General features: G+C 40.7%; 2 protein-coding genes across 3 annotated transcripts; one reads left to right on the top strand and one right to left on the bottom strand.

The window, feature by feature from the left end:
• Positions 1-241: 241 nt before the first annotated feature.
• LOC119427168 (intraflagellar transport protein 43 homolog A) lies at positions 242-13647 on the bottom strand. The gene is made up of 9 exons (XM_037694749.1): positions 13591-13647; positions 11668-11790; positions 7861-7931; positions 6126-6158; positions 5238-5284; positions 1616-1688; positions 802-877; positions 606-668; positions 242-349 (listed from the first exon to the last, which is right to left on the bottom strand). Exons 1-9 carry the CDS (start codon positions 13645-13647, stop codon positions 242-244), a joined length of 651 nt encoding a protein of 216 aa, XP_037550677.1.
• Positions 13648-14435: 788 nt separating this feature from the next.
• tgfb3 (transforming growth factor, beta 3) lies at positions 14436-24653 on the top strand. 2 transcript variants are annotated; one of them, XM_037695542.1, is made up of 7 exons: positions 14436-15189; positions 19695-19858; positions 20983-21112; positions 21251-21358; positions 23306-23462; positions 24022-24175; positions 24259-24653. In XM_037695542.1, the coding sequence occupies exons 1-7, from the start codon at positions 14844-14846 to the stop codon at positions 24415-24417; spliced, it is 1218 nt and encodes a 405-aa protein (XP_037551470.1). In that variant the 5' UTR covers positions 14436-14843; the 3' UTR covers positions 24418-24653. The 2 variants fall into 2 exon arrangements, with proteins under 2 accessions (XP_037551470.1, XP_037551471.1); XM_037695543.1 differs by having other exon boundaries at positions 23306-23428; positions 24259-24333.
• The last annotated feature ends 177 nt before the right edge of the window (positions 24654-24830 follow it).

The following is a 24830-nucleotide window of genomic DNA, read 5'->3' as shown; positions in this document are numbered from 1 at the left end:
GTAGGACATTTTTATCTGAAACAAGTATTTTCAGAGTGGCTTTTCGAATGAACATTTCGGTTATTTAGATTCAAATTAAAACTGAATCAAAGAGGTATTCATACATTCAGATAAAGACTTATTAAAACAACACAACTATCATTTCTATACAAAAAACACTGTGTGGAAATTTAAGAAAAAACACAAATACATTAGCAAAAATTGTATATTTTACAACAAACTAAACTTGAAATAACCAGAGTCATTGACCCTTTGGTTCCAACTCTTCACTCTCTCCTTGATCCCATTCCATCAGGAGCTCTGAGGACACCTCTGTAAACAGATGACCCCAGCTCCAGCTCTCATCATCCTGCAGAGCAAAGGAGTCACAGAAGAGAGGGAGAAAAGACGAATTAGAGACAGATACACAGCAAGAAAGGGAGCACAGGGAATAGAAGAAGCAAAGACAGAAGAATGGGAGGAGGAGAGCAGAGGGTGTTAATGTACACATCATAAATCTTGATTACCTGGGAGACAAGAGTGGCAACCTCCCCTGGTGCTCTAGAAACAGCTGGACAGGTCTGCACTGGGAGCTCACAAGCTATATTTACTAAGAATTCACTCACCTCTTGAACCTCCTGCTCTGGTGCTAAAACCTTGGTGATGAGCTTCAAGTCAATCTCTCCATCCTGAAGAGAGATTGCAGTGAAATTCCCTTAGCTTGCACAAACTGAGGTGATACTGGTCACAAACTGAACAGACCACCTTGAGGAAAAGAGGAGAAGGGGCATAGAAATATAAAAATAAACGCCCTTGACTTACTAAGGTTTGGAAAGCAGAAAAATGCTTCAGATCATTGTCTAGATCTCTGTAGGTCATCACTCGATTCACCTGGATGCTAAGAGACAGACAAGGAATAAGAAAAGGTGGAGAAAACGAAGCTTCTTGAACATTTATACAATAAAAAATAAAAAAACCACTCATATTTCAGTGAAAGATATTTCACATTACATGCAACGCAAAACTGAGAAGTGGCTTCAGATAAGTTTGAAGTTTGTGCACAATTAGGCAGTAAGACTTCAAGCAAAGACCTCAGAGAGCAGGAGATGGTTGCCAAGTGTTAAACGCCTCAAATTGAAACCCAGCTGCTTATCTGTGGGTTGGAATTAAGTGGGGGGTGGGGGGGAGGTTCTCGAAGTGGCCAGGGCCTAGCAGTGCATGCCAGTCCTACTTACTGCACATTACACGCTACATTGCCCCTGCAATGAGTTCAATGTGGATATTATCTCGCACAAAGTGCAAGCCCCTGCCTAATAACCTCCACCACTGTCACAGCCTTGCTACATAGTCGACACATGTCGCCGAGTCCCTCACTGGCCTGTAAATCAAAGAGCCAAGTCGGTATGGACTCTGGAAACAGAGTCGCGTAAATCATACCAAACTGTTACTTCTCCATTTCAGTCACATACAGGAAGGCACGGTGCTACGGGATGATCAGAGGACAGGTAACGTCAAAGTCATCAGAGCACGCTCCGGTGTCCTGTCCGTGGTCAGAGGTTACCTGTCACTCACCTGTTTGAGGGGGAAAAATCCTGGAGGGATGAGAACAAACTGGGATTTTTAAAGAGATCGCTACCTTGGTGGAACGGCAATTTGCATTGTAAGATCTTCTTCCTGCACTTCGTCTAAGTCTGGTATCACTGGAATATCTACAAACAGAAAACAGAAACCATTATATAATGTCTGAATAGGCGTAAAAACAATAAGACACTCAAATAAATCTGTCAGTTGACAACTTAAAACAAAAAACACACCACGTCCCTTGAGCATGGCTCTCAGAGGTGTGTGCGTTTGTACAACGGTGTGTGATCATATCAGTGTGGCGCTTCCTTCCCTCCCTCTTGCTGGCTACATTCTCGTAAGAGCTGCCCTGTCATAGCCATGCGGCCATGAATATTCAAAAGGCAAGGCGGCAGCTCATCCTGCTGTGAGATGGGGCGCTGGTGAGGAGCTCCCGAGAAAGCACCCCCTGCTACCTTAGCATTTGGGCCCTGTCAGCGCTGCCCACCCCTAGGACCCGCAATGGCCAGTAGGCCGACCTCCATGTCCACTCTGCCACTCCAACTGGGGCTGCACTGAGCCATGTGCAAGAGTATTTGCTTGCATGCCCATCTGTGTGAGGTCGGAAGTCACAGTGCAGCCTGGCAGGGGCCGGCGTGCCAGGAGCCACCAGCCCGTTGCTCAAACAGTGGGAACCCGCTTTAATTGGCAAAACGCAACAGGACAGAGGATGGCTCCACTCCCAAGAAGGACAGGGCAAACGTTCACAGCATTTTTCAGATTGACATGTGAAGGCACTGAAATGAAAGAGAAATAATGAGGGATGAAGAGGCACTGCTACTGAATAAAGACACAAGAAATACATCATAGGACATGAAGAAGATTAAGTTGCTGTAGATACAAACAGCAGAACACTGTGCCACAAACAGCTGAAGTGTGATACAGGTTTAACAGAGTCCTCGATTTTTTTTTTTTGTCAGAATAAATTGTTCTGAATTGGTAAGAGGCAAAATGTGCTTCTTAGCTCTACAGCTGCAAGTTGACAGAAACGGGAAGAGAGAAAGAATTGGCTGCAAGCGAGAAAAAGACTGACAAATAGAAAAGAGCTGGACTGCAAGAAGAAGGTTGTCAGTAATCTCTAACCACAGTTCTGCGCCCAGAGGGGAAAGTCAATACAGGAGCTAAATAGAGGTGAGGAGATGGAAGTCTGAATCTGATGTGAGGAAATATCTTGGCATCTTTGTCACCGTTTCTTAAAAATAACCCTCAAAGTAAACCGAGTTGACATAAACATTGATCTCTGGTGGAACAAAGAAAATACTATGATTCCAAGACATATTTCTGGGATGGAGAAAATGTTGAACAAAAAAATATATATATATATTTCAATACATAACCCATCAAGTTTTGCTCGATACCAAAGCCCCACTTTCTACTGATAACTTCTTTCTTTCTCTTTTTTAATTAAACCAAATTAAAAATGCCACGCTCGTTTAGCCGCTGACAAGATTCATCTGCGTTTCTGATATCCAAATAAATGCAGGCGTGGGTATTTCATATTCATGAGGCCCGGTGACACTTTGTCCTCTCATTTACAAAGCACAGCGTTCAGCAGAATCCGTCCCCCCTGGACTCCCAATCAAATTTAATGGTCTTAGTGCAATGACATCAAAAAGCTTTGCCGTCCGGCTCTGCAAACAGCTTTCTGGGTTGTCTATCTGCGCACACACACACACACACACTCCCTTTTTCACTTTGACCGGTAATGCGCTATTAACACACTCTGTGAGAGTCCAGTATGAAGCATGGAGGCGTATGCTGTTTATATGCAAACTCTATTATTAAGTGAAAAACAGAACAACAGTTTTAAATGGGTCTTAAATTCAACCTATTACTGGAGGTCAATGGGGGCATCGAAGCAGCTGCAAACAAGCCGGTGTTTTCTCCCGATGCAAAGGGCAACTCCATCAGGAGGAGCCTACAATGACTTCCTGCGCTCAGCTGGACATGCATCAAGGTGGCTTTTGTCTGGCAGGTCACGTGTGTCCTTATTACACGGCAGCGTCCGGCTTCCTCGCTGAAGCATGTAAATATCAAAAGGGGATAATTTGCTGTGAATGTAGACATATTCCTGACGCGTGCATGCCAGTCAGCAACTTTAACAAACAGCACGGCGCTCCACATCACTTAGGCTGCTATAATCTACGCAGGGGTCCGGTCATATGACTCTAAAGAGGCACGGATTCCTGTGAAAGGACAATATTTTACAGTTTAAAGGAAACGTGTGTTTGTGATACTGGTGCTATTTTACGTGACCAGCAGGAAGCTGTGGGGGCAGCTGATAGAGAGCTGGGAGCAGGGGACTGGGCAAGGCTTCTCTCTGTGGGACTCTCTCTGCACTTGTAGCCAGTGGACATAAGGGATAAGGGTAGGGGACATAATCAAGATTGCAGGGGCTATCTCAGTAACCCTCAGCACTGTAATTTCCACTGCCCCTGCCTCCAGCTCTGTATTAAGAGGTCTCCCTTCACAGAGCAATAATCTTTCTGGTGGCATTAACTGCAAAAGAACTAAATCTCTGTGCTCAACATTTTAGTCGAGATTTTCGCCTTTGAGCTGACGATATGTGCAAAAATATACATAAAATACTAAAAGGTCCAGAAACGTTTAGGTTACTATAGACCCAACACTTTCTGTTTGGAAGTGTTGGCAATTTATCACTACAAACTTACACATTCTTGGAAATGATTTATGTTTTTGAAGCTGCATTTTTTATTGATTCAGTATAAAATAAATAACCGAGTTAGAACATTGATAGCAGCAAATCACAAAATCTTTAGGCTGAAGTAAAAACTTCAGTTTCATTTGCTCTGTATATTACAAATGTTTAGAAAAGGAATAAAGAGGCTTTGAATTTGTTTTCCAGGATTTGAAATGTCATTATTTATTTGTAAATTGAATGTACTGTTTTCTTAGTCATCCTACTTAGAAGCTAACCTAAGAAGCTCAAAAAAACAAAAAAACAAACAAAAAAAAAAAAAAAAAAAAAATATATATATATATATATATATATATATATATACATATATATATATATATATATATATATATATATACTTTGAGACGGTCTACAGATTTTTCGTCATGGGAAGTCAGCAGTGCACATGAAAAAGATTTAATTGTGATATTTAACCACGAGGACGAGGCTGCTAAAGAATTAACTCCATGATCTCAGATCTCTGATTTTTATTTCGCACATATTTGCCACTTATTGTTTTAATGATTTCTAAAAGCCTCACTTTACTTGTTTCTTTTATTAAATTATTTTGAACACTCTTTGAACTAAAAAAAAAAAGCTTACTTTTTACAAGTTTCATAAGAATATTTAGGATTATCTATTTATAGGGAGGTGGGTAAAGAAAATGAATGGACTTAATTGATTTAATTGTTTAATTTTTTTGGACCAGCCCTGTGTGAGTGTTTATACTTGGCCGTACGATCGGTGGTCAAAGGCAGACTTCTAACATGAGTTCAGACTGAAGCGGGGAGAAATATGGTTTGAGCATCAGTGAAAAGCAATGATCTGACTGCCGGCTTATCTGCTCTACTTTCAGACGATAGATGTGCAGGAGAGGCACAGGAGGACTCTTTACCCGTGAGAAGACACAAAGAGTGGGGTACTGCAAGGGTGCTCTTACCTCCTTCATCATCTGATCCTTGGGGAGTTTGCGGTCGCAGGCGACGGCTATAGAAACAGGAAGAGGATGAATTATTTAACGCTTTCTAAACCCAGCCTGTTGGTGAGAGCATCATAAACAGAGAGTGAGCTGGCTTCAGGACTTTACTTTGATGATGAGCCTGCTTTTGTTTATTCGTCACTGTAGGTAGGAAACATCAGTTTTCCAATAGCCACTAAAGAACAGCACCTTTTCACAACGCTTCTGTCAGAGACTGTATTTATTTAAGAAGTGAACCCAGCTGGATGCTCAGCCCAAATAAGTACTAGAAGAACTGTGACAGAAGCACATCAGAAGAGACTTTCTTCAAGTTATCCTCATCAATTTCATATAAAGTATGTTTGATTACAGCCACTCAGACACCATGCATGACGGTGCGCTCCACCTGCATGTCCACAGTCCGCTCTGAGCAGGACAGCAATAAAAGGTACCACAGATCAGTCAGGCTACAATTAAGTTACCGTATTTTTCGGAGTATAAGGCGCACTGGATTATAAGGCTCATCAAGTGAAACAAAACAGTCAGATAAGTCAAACTTTATTCAACTCATTCACAATAACCACATAAAATTGGTTTGAGGTCAGTGAGCACAACTAGAATTAACATCAGATTATAAGGCTCACTGTCGATTTTTGAGAAGATTAAAAGGATTTTAAGTGCACCTTATAGTCCGAAAAATACGGTAACTGTTGTTTTTAATTTAAGTGGATTCATTCTTATTACACAGAATTCAGATTTAATGTTTTAAAAGGTCGCTTTCCATATACACAACAGTGGAAAAGGCATCAAACTTGGACTATTAACTCAAACAGGGCATTAAAGATAATTGTGGTGTCTGAGTCAACTTACTCCTCCAGGTCTTCAGGTGGTCTTCTTGAAGATCTGTAAATTAAATAAAAGAACAACTTTTTTAAATAAAACAAATAATTAGATTAAAATGTTTTTTTTTCTCCACATACTACAGTAACCTCAGAAGTTTGTCACAAACATATCCTCTTATTTTGTTTCTACTATTAGAAGTCGTGTGAAATAAAATATCTTCTGGTCTCCACTCTGCTTTTTCAGCCTTGTGTGTGTATTATGTAACTTTTCAGCCTTTTTTAAGTTCATATAGATGTGAGAAAAAATACAAAAATAGTGCTTGATTTTTGATCAAAGCTGAAAATATCTTCATATCCAGATACATATATATCTCTATGCAGACAAAACCTTCTTTTTTTACATTTTCCCAGTTTTTCTTATTAAGTACTGCCCCCTAGTGGTCATTTATTTGTGTATTAATCTTTTTCCCTTGATCTTATTTTTATTCTTTGATGCTCACATTTTAACAGACATAATTATATCAGACACAACAAGAAAAAACAAAGAATTGTACGAGACACGATGAGACTCAGATAATATTCATCCCATCTTTGTTTATCTTTTGAACGCAGTCTGACACCAGACTAAAAACTATAAATGGACTCGAGTAGAACCGGGAAAGGCAGAGATGGGCAAAGGAAGCCCACCTGCCTGCCCTTGGACAGTGTCCTGTCTGAGGGGCGGGGGTGGCGACACTTAAGACACATTACAGGCTCCTTGATTAAGACTCATGTAAGGCAAAGCGATAGACATGGTAAAACTGTCTGGAAAAAGTTGTTAGGGATAAAATATATTGTGACAACCTGGTTTCAAAGGTTCATCAATAAACTGACACATCATTTAGTGTCAATTAGAAGTGATAGATCGACAAATCCAGGGATTTCTGCGCTGGGATTAGTGGGAGGAGGGCAGTGGTGATTGAGCATGAGGGGTGACATTGAAAGGAAAAGTCCTTGTCGGTTCCAGGGGGGACCATTACTTACTTTGTTTCAGAAAGGATCAATGCACATGCAAACCCCTTTTACACCTCCTGTATTTGAATCACTCTGAGACCGAGAATCAAACGGGGGGTTACGCAAAGGCGGAGACGTAACTCCCTGACCTTCCGCGTGAAAGAAAAGATCTGTTGAAATTGCTGTTTTCCCTGCTTGCACTGATGGTGCAGCAAACGACGCAAATAAGCACAACTGACTCCGCCTGCTCATTTCATCCTCTGTGCTCTAATCTCCTCAGAGACTGAGGAAAAGGAACATAGTGACAGAAGGAAAAAAGAATTGTTCAGTCAGTCATGTGCAGTATTGCAATTTAAATTTGCTTGTTGCGAATCAGAACTTCTGGCAAACGCTTTCCATCTGTTTCTGATGTTTTATGAATTTTCCATGTTGTGCTCCCTGTGTAAATAGCACACTGCAGTGGTAAGGGGTGATGAAGTGGCTTGAACCCTGGTGATGAAGTGGCGAGCTGACTAACAGTGCCCTCCTGTGGCTGATGCATTAACCATGTCAATTACCGCCTTGCTTGCAGATGAAGACGAATGGAGAGTTGCCTGCTCAGACAGGCTCCCTCTAACCTTGTTGATTCGCAGTCTGAGTGCCAAATATGCACTGATAAATAAGCTCATTCAACAGCATGAGAGTTCATTAATAACATAACACAAGCTTGTGCACCCCCCCGACTTTCTATGTTGCCACAGGAGATTGGGAGAAAAGGCGACGATACATACTTGGCAGAACCAGGTCCAGGGTTTTCCTCTGCCCAGCCACCTTGCCGCCGGGTTGGTTTAGAAGTTGCTCCCTGGAGCAAAACAGAACTTTATCAGTAAGCAGTTTAAACGAAAGCTTTTATACCACAACAAACAGAATAGCTTAGCAGTAAATGACATTATAAATACAGGGATTTTTGTATGTATTAAATGTATTTAATCCACAAACAAGACATAAACTGAGTTTATGAGTACCCCTGCATCAGTTGTAGGCTCCAGCTGCAAAATCACGTGCCAGTTCAATAACAATATGGTAGTTATTTTATTTAAAATTAAGTGCCAGTGCATCCTTTTATTCTGTAAATTTAAAAAAAAAAAAGGTTGTCCTGTATCTTATCATGCAGCTTTGACATAAAACGTACAAATATACACCAAAATGTGGGGAGTAACTGGGAGCAGTGTGCTATGGCTTTCGGTAGTGGTACGTTACACACACGTAAACAAAAGTAACAAACATCTGAAAGTAAAAAAATGATGGAGATCAGTGGGGTTTGGATAAAACACATGCTCAGGTAAACTTCACAACATAAACACAATTCAAAGTTTAAACAATTCATAGATAGCTGGACTTCACATGACTTAACTGGTATTTTGATTCTTTACTGATTTTTTTTTTTTTTTTTTAAACAAAATCACAGTTTATGTTTGATTTTTACAGATTTTTCCAAAGGGCGTTCAACTGATAGTTGATGTCACACAGTATACTTTGAGCAAACAAGATTTGCCTTATTCTCAGATTCCTTTTTGGTACATATACAAATTATACATCAAAATGTAGGAGTATTTCTTAGATCTGACAATCTTCTCTCAAACCCCCAGGAAGCAGAATGTGCAAGGATTCATTGAACTTCAGCTATTTTTTTTAGCCCAAATTTTTCTCCTCAAAACTGGTAGTGAAGAGTTTTTTTAACTTTTTTTTACTTGTCTTATTTCCTACATAAAACACTGTATAAACATTGCATTCCACAAGAATGACCATCAGTGTCTTATGCTGCTCATGGTTCAAAAAATGTCAAAGATTTATAGTTGATGCACACTTTAATTTGAGGATTACTTTTCCATCTGTGTTTCTTCCTGCCTCTCTAATGGCAGTCTAGAGGTAACAATAGGTGTGTGCATTTACCATGTTCTCAAATTAAGTCCCCTAATGCAAATGGCAAGCTACCAAAAAGATTATTGAAAAAAAAAAAATCACCTGCATACGAGTTAAAATACAGTTTGTATTATTAGACTATTTAAATGAAAAGGAGTGTGGGAACAGTTTGACCCTGAAATAGTTTCAGACGAGGAGGGAATAAATACATGCACCTCCCATTTCTTTCACTGTAAAAAATAGCAAACTATGCATCTCGATGCTGAGACTTGAATGGATGAATTCCTTTAAAGTGCATTTGGGTGAACACTAGACAAATGAATTAGGGAAGAAGAAAAAACGACAACATTTTTCTCATTACTAAATTAGGTCTGTAGAGGACAAAGTGTTCGTGACAAATTCCCTTCATTTGTGATAAAAGAGGAAATAATCATTTATAGCTGGTTCTTTTACCAAAGCCATTTATAAACTGAATGTCACCATTAAACAGGGCAGAAAGGTGGGGGAAAAGGGGGGGGCACTTTGCTTCGCTGTATATTACCATTAAACCAGAGAGCTGAGACTAAACGAGATCCCTTAACTTTATATAATTAGTAACCGACTCTTTAATAAGAACAGAAATTATTACGGCGGCAAATGGCTTTCTAGGAATTTACAGAATTCTATCAGTTGATGTGAAACCTCTGTGCTTTGATATTTGAGGTGTCTCACAACAAAGTTTTCACGACAGACAAAATAATAAAGTGTTAGCAACATTACTTTCATTGAGCAAAGACGGAAAGGACCTTGTGTCCTGAGAAACAAAACAATTCTTGGCCCACAATTCTTCACGACCAAATATGAACCTGACAGTCGTAGTAAAATAGGCGGGGCTGTTAGGACAATTAGCTTAGCCTTCATGGTTTCTAATTTAGGATTCTGTAATGGTCTCTGGGGCAAGGAACTTGTGGTGGCCAAACCTTATGAGTCTATAAAAGCATCTGGTTTTTGCTTAAAGGGACGCCAAGAATGTGGCCAATCAGTTGGGTATTTAAGGCAGAAGAGGGCAAGAATGATAAACAACGACGGCAGAGAGGAAGAGAAAAACACTGATTTGAACGACACCACAGAAAAATGTATCGCATGCACACAGCAGGTCAGAGAGGGCGTGAGAATATCAGATCATACATTAGGGGAAGTTGTCCTAATTTGGGAAGATTAGTCTAAAGCAAAAGCACTGCTGGAATTTTTTTATATATTTTTTTTAACTTTGGAATCATTGGCTGGTTGAAGTTTGCCAAAGCAGGAGATGGGACTCATTCCAGAAATGTCAGGGAGAGCAAAATGAGCTTATTTTGAACATGTCAGAGGTGGCCTTCAATTGGACTTCTCTCATATTTTTGTCTCTTTCTAATCATTTTACAATCACAGTGTCCAGCATGTTTCTCTTTACTACAAAAACTCTTCATGGTGTTCCTTCTGTCATAAGGTACTCATATCCAATTTGGTTGCGCTTGAGAGACTTTACCCCGTGAGTGACTGATAAGTGCTCATTGTTCTGATACACTGAAAGAGTTGTAGAATGAGACACAGCAGAACCAACTAACACAAACACACAGGGAAATATTGGAGAAAAAAAAAGTAGTTTTTCTAAATATTTTAGAACATAAACTGTGTGCTTTAAAGATACTCATTGCAAAGTATGAAATCAAACAGGAAAGAGTTTACTCCACTAAACTCAACTGTTGGGCTCATGGTCCTCCATGTGAACAACTACAGTAGTTTTGGTTGTCACCAGCAGACCGGCTGATCCACTTTGAAAAGGTGCCGTTTATAAGAATGAGTTTGTTTAAGTGCCTCAGACTGAAGAAGCATTTCGGATAAAAGATGAAACGTTTGAACAAAGAAGAATCCAACCTTGTTGGATTTATCTACCTGGATTACTGAGCATGCATCAGGACATTTAGTCCACTAGTTTCCCACATATACTGATATGCAATTTTGAAATGCAGGTCCACTCTCAATGTGAACAATGCACTTGATGAATCCACTGAAAACCAGCTTGAGTCACATGATTCACCTACGTTAAGTTGGCTGTACAGTAGTTTAGATAAACAAAAAATAATAGTAAGTTTAATGTTTGACATGTTTTCTGTTACGCTTTTTCTGTATGTAATCAAACAGTTCACATCCAGTCATAAATTTGGACATAGACGGACACATTAACCAGAAACGTGAGAAAAACAGTGTTTTTTTTTTGTTTATTACTTTATATATTTTTCTTTCTCCAGCCTTCATAAATTTGCAATGACCACCTTTAAAATCTACTAAAAATGAAAAATGACAAGTGAACTATTTCATTAACCACCTAAATCTGACCACTATAGAAACCTCCATAAACCCTCTGTATGCTGGTAATTGAGAGGCAATTAATATTTTGGAAAATTGAACTTAAGTGAAGCAAACAAGTACAAACAAAAACCGTGTCAAATAGCCCCAACAACTGTAAAACGGTAAAAAAAAGTTGGAGCACATCGGAAAAAGAAGCAGCAGAATTCATGCAAAGTCAAACCACCCACCTCATAATCATCATTATCATCATCATCAACATCATCCTGTAATTCACGTATAAGACGAAAACACAATCTGCATTTATGACACTTATTGTAAAATTAAATTGTAACATGAAGATAAACATCGGTTATCAGAAGATCGCATACCTCTCCTAATGAAGCGGTGGTGGAAGACTTTCTTGTGTGGCGAGACTCTTCAAATGACTGGTCCACTGGCAGACGAGCTCTTCGTCCAGACTTGGCAACCTGGAATATGTGAAGGATTTTTGAAAAATTTAATTGTGATTAGTTAGTCAAAGCTAGAATTACTAAATACATTTTTGTTTTGCATAAAATCCTGTAATGCAACAGCATTTTTCACACAAAGTTAATCTCACTCGGCATGCATAAACCCACCAGTTAAAAAAATTATCTTTTTGAATTTGATACTAAATCAAACAATAAAGCAGAAAGTAGAAGGTTGTCGGTGCTAAAATAGTATCTTACTGAAATTCTCACACTTGGGTTTAGGTAAATGAGTAAAGGCAGGGGGACAGAATCTTTGGGAACGATTGGAAATGGGTCCAAAGCTCCTGAAAGACTGGAAATATGTAGTTCAACAATTTAGGATCTATATTTCCTAATAAAAAAAATTATACAAAAATAAAAAAGTTCCCTAATTTTCACAAATCTCTAAAAACAAGCAACAAGAAATTAATATTAATTGTGTTGATGTTCTTGCCATTAGACAGTGCACTGATTTAATCTTCCACACACAATTCAAGTCTGCTGTGCAAAACAATAAGAAATGGAACAAGATCCAGAAATTCTTATTATGTTTTGTTCATCAGACTCTTATAAGACAATAACATTGCAACATTGGTAGTTTCATGTATCAATTCAATTCAATAATATTTTATTAATCCCAAAGGGAAATTATTTGTTGTTGTAACTCGTTATCCTCATTTCATTAAGAGATGTTATAGATGCTGATGGCTGTAGACAGGAAGGATCTCTTGTAAAGGTCCATCCCACAGTGGATCCTAAGAAACTGGCTGCAGATGCCGTCTGATCCGTCCACCCAGACTCGGCTGGCATCTCGGTTCCCCTGGACTGTAGGACCGCTTGAATGCTGGGCAGAACTCCTCCCAGAGCAATGGCCTCTCCTCCCAGCAGTCTGCTGAGCTCCTCATCGCTGCGGACAGTCAACTGTAGGTGCCGAGGGACGATCCTGTCTATCCGCTGTCGTGAGCTGTGTTTCCTGCTAGTTCCAGGATCTCAGTGGTCAGGCACTCCAACACAGCTGGCAGGTAGATGAGAATGCATCCACAGAACATCTTTTTCAACTCATTTGAGATTTGGGGCTGTAGTTGAGATATTATATGAGCTTTTGAGATATTAATCAGCTGCTGTTGTTGTTGAAAACTGCCTTGTTGCCATGGTTACGCATCATAACAAATGTCCAAAACCAAAAAAATTTCAGTAAAAAATCCTTACGGCTGCACAGCGTCTGATACCAGAGGAAACACTCATCCAAAAAATGTGATTTACATCCACAAAACCAGGAATTAAAGTTTCCAAAAGCAAAATCTCAGAATGAAAGTAACAGAGCTGCTCCAACATGCAGCCACCTTGAGCGGCGCAATTCTAGAACTATTAGTATTAATTTAAAGGTGAATTCACTGGGTAAGTTTCCCTTTGGCATCAAAACACTTCTGACAAGTCAGGATAGGTTTAAAAAAACAAAAAAAACATTAAACAGCAGAATAAGCTCTGCAGTAACTTTTAGCTAGCGTGACTAACCACAAAGCTAACCTTAGCTGGACATTCAAAAACAAATCTGCTGTTCTACAAAACTGGCAAAAGATGATGTATCCTTGACGGTAGTTTATGAGTTAAACATCAATCACTATAATATAACCGAGTGTTTAAGTCTGGTGTTAGCTCTAACTTAGCTAAAGCTAACACTAGCCTCACCGAAAACACAATAATGGCGACAGCTTCTTTTACAGCAGAAAATAATAATTTTCTGTCTCCTACCGTTAACTCCCAAAACAAGACACTTACATTTTTTGCAGGTCCCCCATCTTCGAGCTGAAAGTTATCGTCGGTTTCTCTCCTCATTGCTGCAGCTTGGTTGCACCGTCTTCCGGTAACACGAGCGTTGCATAGCAACGCAGAGGACCAATGCCACTTTAAACGATTTCCTGCTTTTATTATTATTATTTTTTTTTAATAAACTTTATTTTTACACAACTTTCTCGCATTTAGACCCCCGATCAAATGAATAATAGCTTTTTCAAATAATTTTTGTCCCTCGGCTTTTATTTGTTTTAATTAAATAGATATGCAGTTACACACATTGCCCACCAGATGTCAGCATTGTGTCTGTTTTTGTTTACACGCAACGAACGTAGCAGGATGCAGCAGTGCAAGTAGCTGACACATCTCTTGTTTATCAATCCCAGTAGTTAACTTGATCTTTTATCTGCATTAAATCCTTTACTGTATCAATTTAATACAGTCTTTTCTTTTTTTTTTTTTTTTTTTTACCTAAAACGCATGTTTGTATTTTATCCAAACTTTATTTCTGTACCCAGTGAACACCAATCAATTTGCATTCCTTAAAAGATATGATAATACAACGAAACATATTCCCATATGTTTGTGTTTCACTCTTGGCATTTATACACAATCCAAGGAGTTTTCAGTTCGTAGATATTGCGAAACTCACATTGTCATTTATTAACGCAAAAAACAGATCCAACAAAAACAACTCGAACTGTTGTTTTTTTTTTAAACACATTTCGTGATGGGGCCATTGTCCGAACAAGGTTTAGAATGAGCTACCCCGCCCTCAGAAACGTCACAGGCAGTATAAAGTATGAGACTGAGCGCAGGGAGCCAGAGTGTGTCTGAGGTTGGACCACAGGGAGGAATCAGAGGCGCACTGACTCCACACAGTGGATGAAAAGAGTCCCGTGGAATGGAGGAAGCGAACCAAGGCGCAAAAACGGGCTCCTTTTGAAATATAACAACATGGAAGAGATGCGTGAATGAGACCAGAGGTGATGAAGAGTGCAATTACGGGTTAAGGTTGTTTTCCAAAATGGCACGGATTTGCGCCCATCCAAATGCGCACTTTGCAAAGATGACATAGCGCTTGAGAAAATGGGATTCTTCCAGGAAAAGAACTCACTCACGACCTGAATGAAAGTAGGATAAGGGATTCTATTCAGATCGGATTTTTGTTTTGCTCTTTTTAAAAAAATCTTTATTTACTTGACAAGCTTTGGTTGTGAGTGAACTAATAGTGAAACATGAATCTGGGCAAAGCACTTCTGTTTTTTCTCCTCTCGAGTTGTGTGACAATGACTTTCTCGCTTTCCACTTGCACCACTGTGGACATCGACCACATAAAGAAAAAGAGGGTGGAGGCGGTCCGGGGACAGATTCTGAGTAAACTACGGATGACCAGTCCGCCTCAGGCAACAGGTCCGAGCCAGGTGCCGTTTCAGGTCCTGGCCCTGTACAACAGCACCAGGGAGCTCATTGAGGAGCTTGGGAGAGACCGGCAGCAGAGTTGCGGACAGGATAACACAGAGACTGAGTATTACGCCAAAGAGATTTACAAGTTCAACATGGTCAATGGTCTACCAGAAAACAGTGAGTTTTTATCATTAAAATCCATCTTTTTTCACATCTTTGTTTACATTCTCATGGAAACTGTTCCCTTATAAATGCAGGTATTTGGAATTTTGCCATTCAACAAATGATCGTTTCCAAAAATATACAAAAGACTTGCTATATCACGTACTTCTGCTCATAAAACAAGTCCAAAATGTTGAGGAGAAGAAGAAGAAGAAGAAAAGAAGGAACCAGGTGCGCTGGAGTCCGTGCGCATTTTACGCACAGACGCGCCAGTGATCAGGGGAGCGTTGCGCAAAGGAGAGCGCAAAGTAAACAGTCTAATTGGAATGAGCACCATTCCACATCCATACCTCACACTGAAGCCATGGGAACTCCAGCTTATGTCTGACACATTCCTGAGCGCGGAAAATTCTCAGGCTGTTAAATTGAGTATTTCTTGCCAACTTTAATACCTCATTTCCATTTTCTGGCCCCAATATTTTTCATCCTCTGCAGCTCACTTCTATTTCCCCCCCTCCGGTTTTTCTTTTGAGTAGCACCGTATTATGATCTAATTCCCTTGTTCACTCATATTGGTATTTCCTGTATAAACTATGGGCCATTGATTGTTCCATAAATCAGTAGCAGGAGCTCACTGAGAGGCGGATTCTCCAGAGGGGAGGCTGTTTTAGGTGGAGCGCTTGGATTTGTGTCAATTCACGGTCAAAGGTTGGCGGGCGTAAACGCCTTCACCGTTTTAGACATCAACAGGTGTTTATGCTGTGCTGTGACACTGAGCAGAACCACAGCCTAAGCCCTGAATCAGTTCTATTTCATGGGTCCCACAAAGTGCTCCTGACAGTCAAAATACACAGTTTGGGGTTTATCCGCTGGTCAGAGGTAGCCAAAGCTCCCAAAACAAACAGAGGTCTAAAGAGTGGAATCAGAGATGGCCAGGTGCCCAGGACACATCATACTGTAGGCCATAGGTGATAAAAATATGAAGTTAACTTAAAAGTGACAACATTTTCTGCCCATAAATCAAAGAAGATATTACTCACATAAAAATATGCCTAAAAAACTAGTTGTTTTTTTTTGTCCCATTATGTAATTTTAAGGAGAGCTGGACTTGTTCAGATTGTGTGTCACCCTGATAATTTTGCAGTGTAGCTCATTTTCTAGCAGGATATAATGACTTTTACATGCACTGCTTTTTGGAAGGTGGGAGTGTTTGGGAACATGGTCAAGTTTTACTTTTCTTTCCTTTTTTTCTCTCTTTCAAGCACAGTTAAGAAGTTAAACAGAAACTTTCTTTCAAACTTCAATGCACCACTTGCTCCGGACTACTTTGCTAGAGACTATGGTCCGAGTCATCGATGAGTCGAGGCAGAATGCAGACATGGCAGTCGTTTGGGGCTGCTGTCAGAACTTGACCTTACACTGTGAACTGGATCATGCTTCAGAGAAATTTCAAGCCAATCACTGACTCGGTGTAAAAAATGGGGACTAGCGCTGAGGACAGCAGGGTGTCTGATATATGGGATAGACAAAAGATGATGTCATCTGAACAAACAGAGACAGAGGTCCTTGGCCTGCTCCCAGGGAAACAGCATCTCTCCAACCAACTCCCACACATTCACAATTTTGCTTCCTCTCGTTCAATCAAGGGGGGAAAAAAGTTGTTTTTCCTCAGAGCAAGGAGCCGTCACATTAGCTCATCCACAGCAGTCAATGTCTGACAAATGAAGAGCAATGCATTTTTTTTTTCATTTAAAGTTTGATTGCTCTATGTTAGAACATTAATTTATTTGTGAGTATAAACCAAATTGTTCCAAAAAGCTGATGCAAACTAATACAAATTCCAGATGCTGACGTTAAAGTAGGTTTAAAATTAAAATAAAAAGGCTCAAGTTAAACTCAAAAACATTTCCAAAGAGGCTGCTGCTATCTTTATGAGATCTAGCCACTTCAGCAGCTGGCTCGCACCTGCAGACTTGTGCTTCCTATTTCCTTTGTTTACCTCCTCAAAGCTCTGAAGAGACTGACATCACCTAATTCTTTGCACAAAAGGGCAAAGAGAAGTGATTCCTGGGAGCACATACCATCAGGGAGCTGCTGTGTAATAAGCAGATGAGCATTTTCTTAGGCTGTGAGTTGACAGACAGCGTCGGGGCGTGGTGACGAATGTGAGGCTTTGCATCAATTGCCTGTTCTTATCTGGGTATCTTTAATTTCTGTTTCCTCATTTAAAATCAAAATGTGTTCAAATTAGTTGAGTGATTCAATTCAGTTACAGAAACATTCACATATATTTTTTAAAAAGCCAATTGCGGTAGTAAAGTTCTCTAAGGAAGCCAGCAGACTCGTTGGATCTTCACTTTGTCGCAGTCTCCCATCCTGAGCAAGCACAGTGGCAACAGTGGAAAGGAAAAACTCTCTTTTAACAGGAAGAAACCTCCAGCAGAACCAGGGGCCATCTGCTTTGACCGGCTGGGATTGAGAGGACGGGACGGAGAGACAAACGAATACAGAATGACAGGTCCAGATGTTGGTGCAGGTGTACCTGAAAGACGAAAACACATGTTAAGATAGAAAAAATAATTACAAATACAAAACAGGTTGAGCAGAGTAAGTAAAGACAGTATATGAAGAAATGTGGTCTGTTGTCCTCCAGCAGTCTAAGTCTATAGCAGCATAACTAAGGGATAGCTCAGGAAACCCAAGCCGACCCTAACTATTAGTTTAAAACTGGACAATGTGTCGGCCTCACAGACAGAAACTGGAAGTTGCTTCCAAAAGGGAGGGGCCTGATGATGAGTGATGACACCATAAAGCATCAAAATGGTCATCTTGTTGTCCAATATCCTACATGTAGCTTTGAGTAAATGTTTTATTATAAATTCTTGAATTTGCTAATATAAATGTAATCCATCTGTGTAATTTTAGGGATGACAGTAGGCATGACTCATTACTTAAAAATGGAGTTATCAGGAAAGTTTGCCCCAGAGGAAGCTTGTTTCCAGGTTTAGCTTGTGTCAGCATCCTGATGCCCATTCTGACAATCTGCATCCTAATAATAGAAGGATGCATTAATTTTATTTTCTATTAATTACACAAGCAATTCCCTCCACACACCAAGATGGAACAAATTACCTTTCAGACTATTTGGCAAAAATAAGCCGTAATGTGAAATCCTAAAGCCGTTGCAATGGGAAAAATGAGGTCATCCAAAAGGAAACTAAAGACTTGATTAGAATTTCAAATCTCCGCTCATAGTGGGGTTTCAACCTTCTGTGGGGGAGGCCGAGCAGGAGGAAGGAGGGGGGGTGGGGGGACAGAGCGGTAAATGAAGGGAGGAAAAAAGCTACTGAGGTTTCCTCCTCACAGATTGCATGGAAACACTGGACAGATATCTGGCCGAGGATGAACACTGAAAAGGTCACCTATAAATAGGGAAAGTTGAAAAAGAAAAAAAATAACACGTGGAAACAACAGGGAATCACAGGGAGGACACTGAAATAGGATTATGGGTCAAATGAAGTACAGATACTTGGAGATGTGCGAGTTCCTTTCGCGTGACACAGAGACAGCTTCTGAGTTTCCATTCGCCTTCAAATTGCTCGAGGTGCAAATCAGCTAAAGGTGCATTGCGCCTTTCAACCAGCAGCAAATCTGAGGCCTGGTAATAAAGCTTAAGCTTGAGGTAATAAATTAGCTATAGCTTGGCTGTAAAGGACTGTTTCCACTTGCCTCATAAAAAGTTTGCTATGTGCTTGTTTTGCTTAATGCTGCATGTGCTTTGCCTGTTAAAATAATAAACTCCTTTGTGGTATAATGGAATAGAAAAAAGGGGGAAGGCTTCAGTGTAACAGGAAGCTTTTCTAATAGGATCACAAAAAAAAAACTTTATTAAGCTTAGACTGGACGCAGTGACACACACACACCTTTAAAAATGCAGAGCATCAGGCTTTCTGCCATACTCTTATTTGAGGTTGTTCTGCAACAGCACATGAGCACACAGTTTCCTGACTAAACCTCTGGGTTCAAGGAAACGTGGCTTCTGTCTGAGCTTCAGAGCACCTGTTAGGCTAAAGTGCTGCCGAGAGGAGAAGGAGGTGCACGTTGCTGTCCCACTGAAGCCTGGCCACAACCAAATGGGCCATTTGGTTCTCATTTCATGACCTCAACTTGTTGCTAAATCGTACGGCGCAAAGCATAAGCAGATGGTTGGTGATAATGGGCCCGCAGAATGAAATAGTTAAAAAGATGAGGCATTCATTTTTTTTTTCTGCAAACAATTTAAACTTATTGAAAAAGGCTCTAATAACGCCTATAATGGGACAAGAGATGAATAACAGTTTAAATAGATAGAACATTGAGAGTCCTATCTGATCAGGTTTGAAGAAATAAAGTCCAGTTGTTTTTGTATTAAACGCTTTTTGAATTCATCATGTCCTGGATGACTGAGAATCTTCACCAGCAAAAAGAAAAACAGTTTTAAAAGCACTGCTGAGTCCTTGTTTTCTCCTCTTTACCTGCAGATGACCTCCCCCACTGCACTAAGAGTATAACCTCCAAGGTATTCCGCTTCAACGTGTCAATCCTAGAAAAGAATGCCACCAACTTGTTCCGGGCCGAGTTTCGAGCCCTGAGGATCCCCAACCCCAGTGCCAAGAAAAACGAGCAAAGGATTGAGCTCTATCAGGTGCGTGAACTGACCATTCATTTCCACTGTTAGCAGAGCTTGGGGGGGGGGGGGTGTTCTGTGTCTTTGATTTCTCTCCAAAGTCCTGTGCTGGACAGAGAGAAGGTTGAAAATATTCACATCAGGGCGTCCAACGTCTTCTCTTCTTTTCATGCAGTGATCCTTACTCCATGTGCTTTTAGTTTGATGGAATCAACATTAGGACTAATTTAAAATCTGCATGGGTTTCAATCAAAAAGCTTCTGTCCGTACATGTTCGATCAAGAGAAGCTTTAATATTTGCATGTTTAAGATAATTTATGTAGACATCCGGTTGATGTGTGTGTAGGGTGGCAGGAGTGGTTTTTGTCCGCTTCCTCATTAATCTCCCATGAGAGACTGGGAGTAATGATCAGGTTCGAACGTTTCCTGCCAGTGAGACAAGCGGACTACATAGGGTCTCTGAGGCAAAGCTCTGGCCAGTGCTTGAATACAGCCTGTCAGGCCCCCAGGATTGTTTCCAGGGGTCTGGGAGGAGATAGAGGCAAGGTTACCCCTGCCCCTGGGAGTAAACGGAGCCATTCACTCGCCCCCACAATTTTCAGACTAGATCTGATTGTCAGTGCTGTGGTCCCTCATTCCCACAGGAAGGTAGATTAGATGCTGACAATGTTCAGGAACCTGGTTATCCACAGCCCTTGCTGTAGGGCCAAGGGCTCCATACCCACCACCCAAACACGTTTCTCACTCCAGATAAACACCTTTGTCCAGAGAGGTGCTGGTGCAGATACAAGTGTCTGCTCTTGTACGTTCCTCTATTGTCAGTTCTGAGCAGTTATCGCAACACAAATTCCTTCTGGGATACTTATTTTTGAACTGAGTGACACTGAATCTGAGAGGTTTCAGTCAAAGTTTGAATGGTTGATGGGAAGAACAGCCAGTTTCCCATTGGCAGGAGGGAACCACACAGGCATTAACTTGCAAAATGGGGATATCAACACTGGGAGTCACTTTTTCCATGAAGAGTAGACATTTGGCCTAAGGCATACTGGAGAGTCTGGCTCCAACAGACAGCCGTGGTTCTATGAGTATGTATATGTGTATGTGTGTGTGCAGCCAGGTCACATTTTAATTTTTCCTCACAGATCCTCCAGAAAGACGACCCCAAAGCTAAACAACGCTACATTGGGGGTAAGAATGTCCTGACCAAGGGGACACCTGAGTGGGTCTCCTTTGACGTGACGGAGACAGTGAGGGAGTGGCTGATGTACCGACGTGAGTGGGAAACTTCAGATCTTCATCTCTTCACACCTTATTACATTCCCTGGTGAAAAAAAAAGCTTTATGAAGAAATGAAAGAGAATAGCCTTAGGAAAAAAAATGTCATCCCTGTAATCTTGATTTTTCCCTCAGAGACCAATCTTGGCCTGGAGATCAGCGTGCATTGTCCCTGCCACACTTTCAGGCCTAACGGAGATATCATTGAGAACACCAACGAGGTGCTGGAAGTCAGGTTCAAAGGTAAGATCATTTTAGATGATTCACTAATGTGACAGGTTTATGTATTTTAGCATTGTTCAGCAAGCTTTCCCTCTACAACTTCTTGTGGCTCTGCTGCTTTGAGCTGGATTTATTTTGAACAAGTGGAAAATAATGTGATTTTTCAAGTAGATGTACAGTAATTATAGTTTCAGATCAGTAGCTACAACCTAACCCATAAAAAATAGATTTGATGTGGTGATATAAACTCATTAAATTATACCATCGTGCACATTGAATGTAGAGCTGAAAGTGGAGGGAAACAACATTCCAACAGCACTACTCCATCCTTATTTATTGAACGAGTACAAAAATCAAAGTGGTGATTTTAGGGTGGCTTAATGCTCAGAAAGAGTGAGCTCATAAAAATAAAATTAAAAGATTGCTGGCTTTATTGCTGGCTATAGTTTCTCATTTAGGAGGTTAATATACTGTAGGATGTAAGGAAGTACAATTTAATTAAACATTTAATAAAATGTTGACCTCACTGGCGTTGGTTTTAATTTCAGTGGTCTTATCTAACAGGTTTACATGGTAGGAAATTCAAAAACTGATTATTTTATGCATCAACTCTAGCACCTCTCATGTTGCTGCATTTTACTGGGATTCCTCCACGCACAAATCAACACCAACTGTTATTAAAGTTCATCTCAAACTCTTTTTAGTTATAAGCTTAAGGGTTGAACTAGACCATCCGATAGTTTGGGGAACTATAGATTAGGACAACTTTGAAAGATTACAAGAAACACTCTAATTTACTTTATATAGAGTCTGCATTAAAAAACACCACTCAGTCGTAATGTTGTGCATTCAGCCCGGTCTCTTGATATCTTTTCTTTTGTGATGTCCTGTCTCCACAGACAGACTGTGGTCGTCGGGTCTGCCTTTGGTCAGGATGTGTCTCTGCTTTTGATCTCAGCCTCAGAGTAAAGGGATGCCCTGCTAGTTCCAGCTCACAGTCAAACGGAGCCGGATAATGTTTCAGTTTGCTTCAGTTTTGCTTGATTTGTATAATAATCAAGATAAGCATCTCGTCCAGTTAAAGACTTTGGTTTGCTCTGATTAGCACTCTGCATTTTGTGCCAGTTCTTTGGATGACTGACATTTATGAGTTCAAGGCTGGTTTATTAAAGAATCCATTTAGGCTCTTTTTTTCTTACAAAGAAAAAATGTTTAAAAGTTTCTACATTTGCTTATTTTGGGTCTATAATTAAAGGTGTCCATAATAATTAGTGCATTTCTCTATATGTCTAATAAAATACCAATAATAAATGGTTAAAATTTTAATCTGGTATTGTCATGTTGCCAGAGAGGTCTCCAAGTTTTATTTGTAGACAAATCAGTGGATTATAGATTAAACTTAATTTGATTATGATCATTTGGATTATTCTCTGCTACTCTAAACTGGAGCCTCTGTGTCGGTGAAGCTCTAATACAATAACGCTCAACTGGTCTTAAAAAGTGACATCCTCCTTGATCATCATGTTCTTTGTGCAGAGACTCACTAAAGGTGTTTTTGTGAAGATGATGGGTTTCCTTTCCTAAAAGAAGAGACACAGGGTATGGGAATATAGTCGATCTGGTTTCTCACTTAGCACCGGGGCCCCTAGGCCCTCAGTCCTGGGAACACTCTCGACTGGCCTGGCCACAAGGAATGTGCAGCGATGGGGCTCAGACGTTTGGCCCCAAATTAAAGACGGCCGTACACATCTACCAGCATCCCTCCTGAGATATCAACTGCTTTAGCTATCAGGGACAGATTGGACAAGCAGACACAGGCCTGTTGGTGAGAATAAAGAAAAAAGGGGAAGTTAAACAGAGCAGTGTTAAATGTGGAAGGGGATAAAGAGCGAGCTAGAGTAAAAAAATGTTCCTACTCGGCTCTTCAACCAAAGATGTCTTTGAAAATGTCCTGATTTCCTCCTGCAGGTGTGGAAGGAGACTTTGACGAGCTGAGCCGTGCGAAGAAACAAAAAGAGCAGCTGTACCCTCACCTCATCCTCATGATGCTTCCTCCTCACAGACTGGACGCCCATTCCTCCTCCCGCCGCCGTAAGCGGGCACTTGACACCAATTACTGCTTCAAGTAAGACCAAATCCCTCAATCTGGAAAAGCAGCACTGCTTGCACTGATGTTTCAATTTGTGAAATATTCCTGATGGCTCGAATGCCGGTTTGAAAATGTAACGACTGGAGGAGTCTAAATGTTGGACATAAACAGCCCTTTCAAATAAATTACTATTCTTTGTAAAAGTCAAAGCAGCAAAAATGAATACGATCAACTGTCACATCTAGAAAATATGACAGGTAAGAACAGAATACAAAGAATAAGCTTGTTAATTACCCAGATAAGCATGACAGAGGTATTAGCTGATGCAAGTCAGGATCTGTCCCAGGACTAGCAAATGCCACCTCCTCTCATGCACGGTCTCCTCAGCTTTCGATTTCCTCCATCAGGCTGACAGGCGAGTACCAAATACACCTGGTCTGACTCCAAGAGAGAAAATAGGGGCACACCTAAGAGTGGAATTTCTGAACTCCTCTCTCCTCCCTGACTGAGGCCATGGGGAGGACATCTATACAACTCTTGAGCGCATGTTATGCATAAATTAAAGGCAATCTTGTTTCTTATTTCTGGTCTGCAGTAATTATGAGGAGAACTGCTGCGTGCGACCACTATATATTAATTTTCGTCAGGATTTGGGCTGGAGGTGGATCCACCAGCCTGAAGGGTACTACGCCAACTTCTGCTCTGGTCCGTGTCCCTACCTACGCAGTGCGGACACCACCCACAGCTCGGTGAGGCAAAGACTCCTGAAATCCCAGATCTGTTTAGAAATCTATAACTGACCCTCATCTCTTTTTTGCTCTTCTTTCCGCAGCTGCTGAGCCTCTACAACACTTTAAACCCCGAAGCATCCGCCTCCCCCTGCTGTGTTCCTCAGGACCTGGAGCCCCTCACCATCCTCTACTATGTTGGACGCTCTCCAAAAGTCGAGCAGCTCTCAAACATGGTCGTCAAGTCCTGCAAATGCAGCTAAACGTTAGGGACTCCAGGCCCTGATGAGACATGCGATGAGAAAGCTTGGAGCAGGAGGATGCAATTTATCTTTGACGAGAACCCCAATCACCTGCTCTCCCCCTTAAAGAAAGAAAAAGAAGTCCACCACCCCGCACACAATTATTGGCAACGTTTAACAAGACTCATCAAACCCCACTTCACCAACACTGACATAGTTATTACTCATGTTTTGTAATTTTACAACAGTTTAAAAAAGCCTGTACCTCACATGACTCAAAGCCTGTTCTCACTGAACGAGGAACAGAACATTAGCGGTCTTGAAATGACCGAGGCATTCTGAAAGATGTAAACTAATCACAATCGAGAAGAGACTGGGAACTCAGCATGCATCAAAGAGGGTAGGATAAGCGTGATCCGTTTGCTGAGAGAAAT

This window comes from Nematolebias whitei, chromosome 21 (assembly GCF_014905685.2).
Source record: "Nematolebias whitei isolate Nwh7 chromosome 21, NemWhi1, whole genome shotgun sequence".
Taxonomy (NCBI): domain Eukaryota; kingdom Metazoa; phylum Chordata; class Actinopteri; order Cyprinodontiformes; family Rivulidae; genus Nematolebias; species Nematolebias whitei.
Note: the sequence above shows the minus strand (reverse complement) of the source record. Positions and strands in the feature narration are given on the sequence as shown.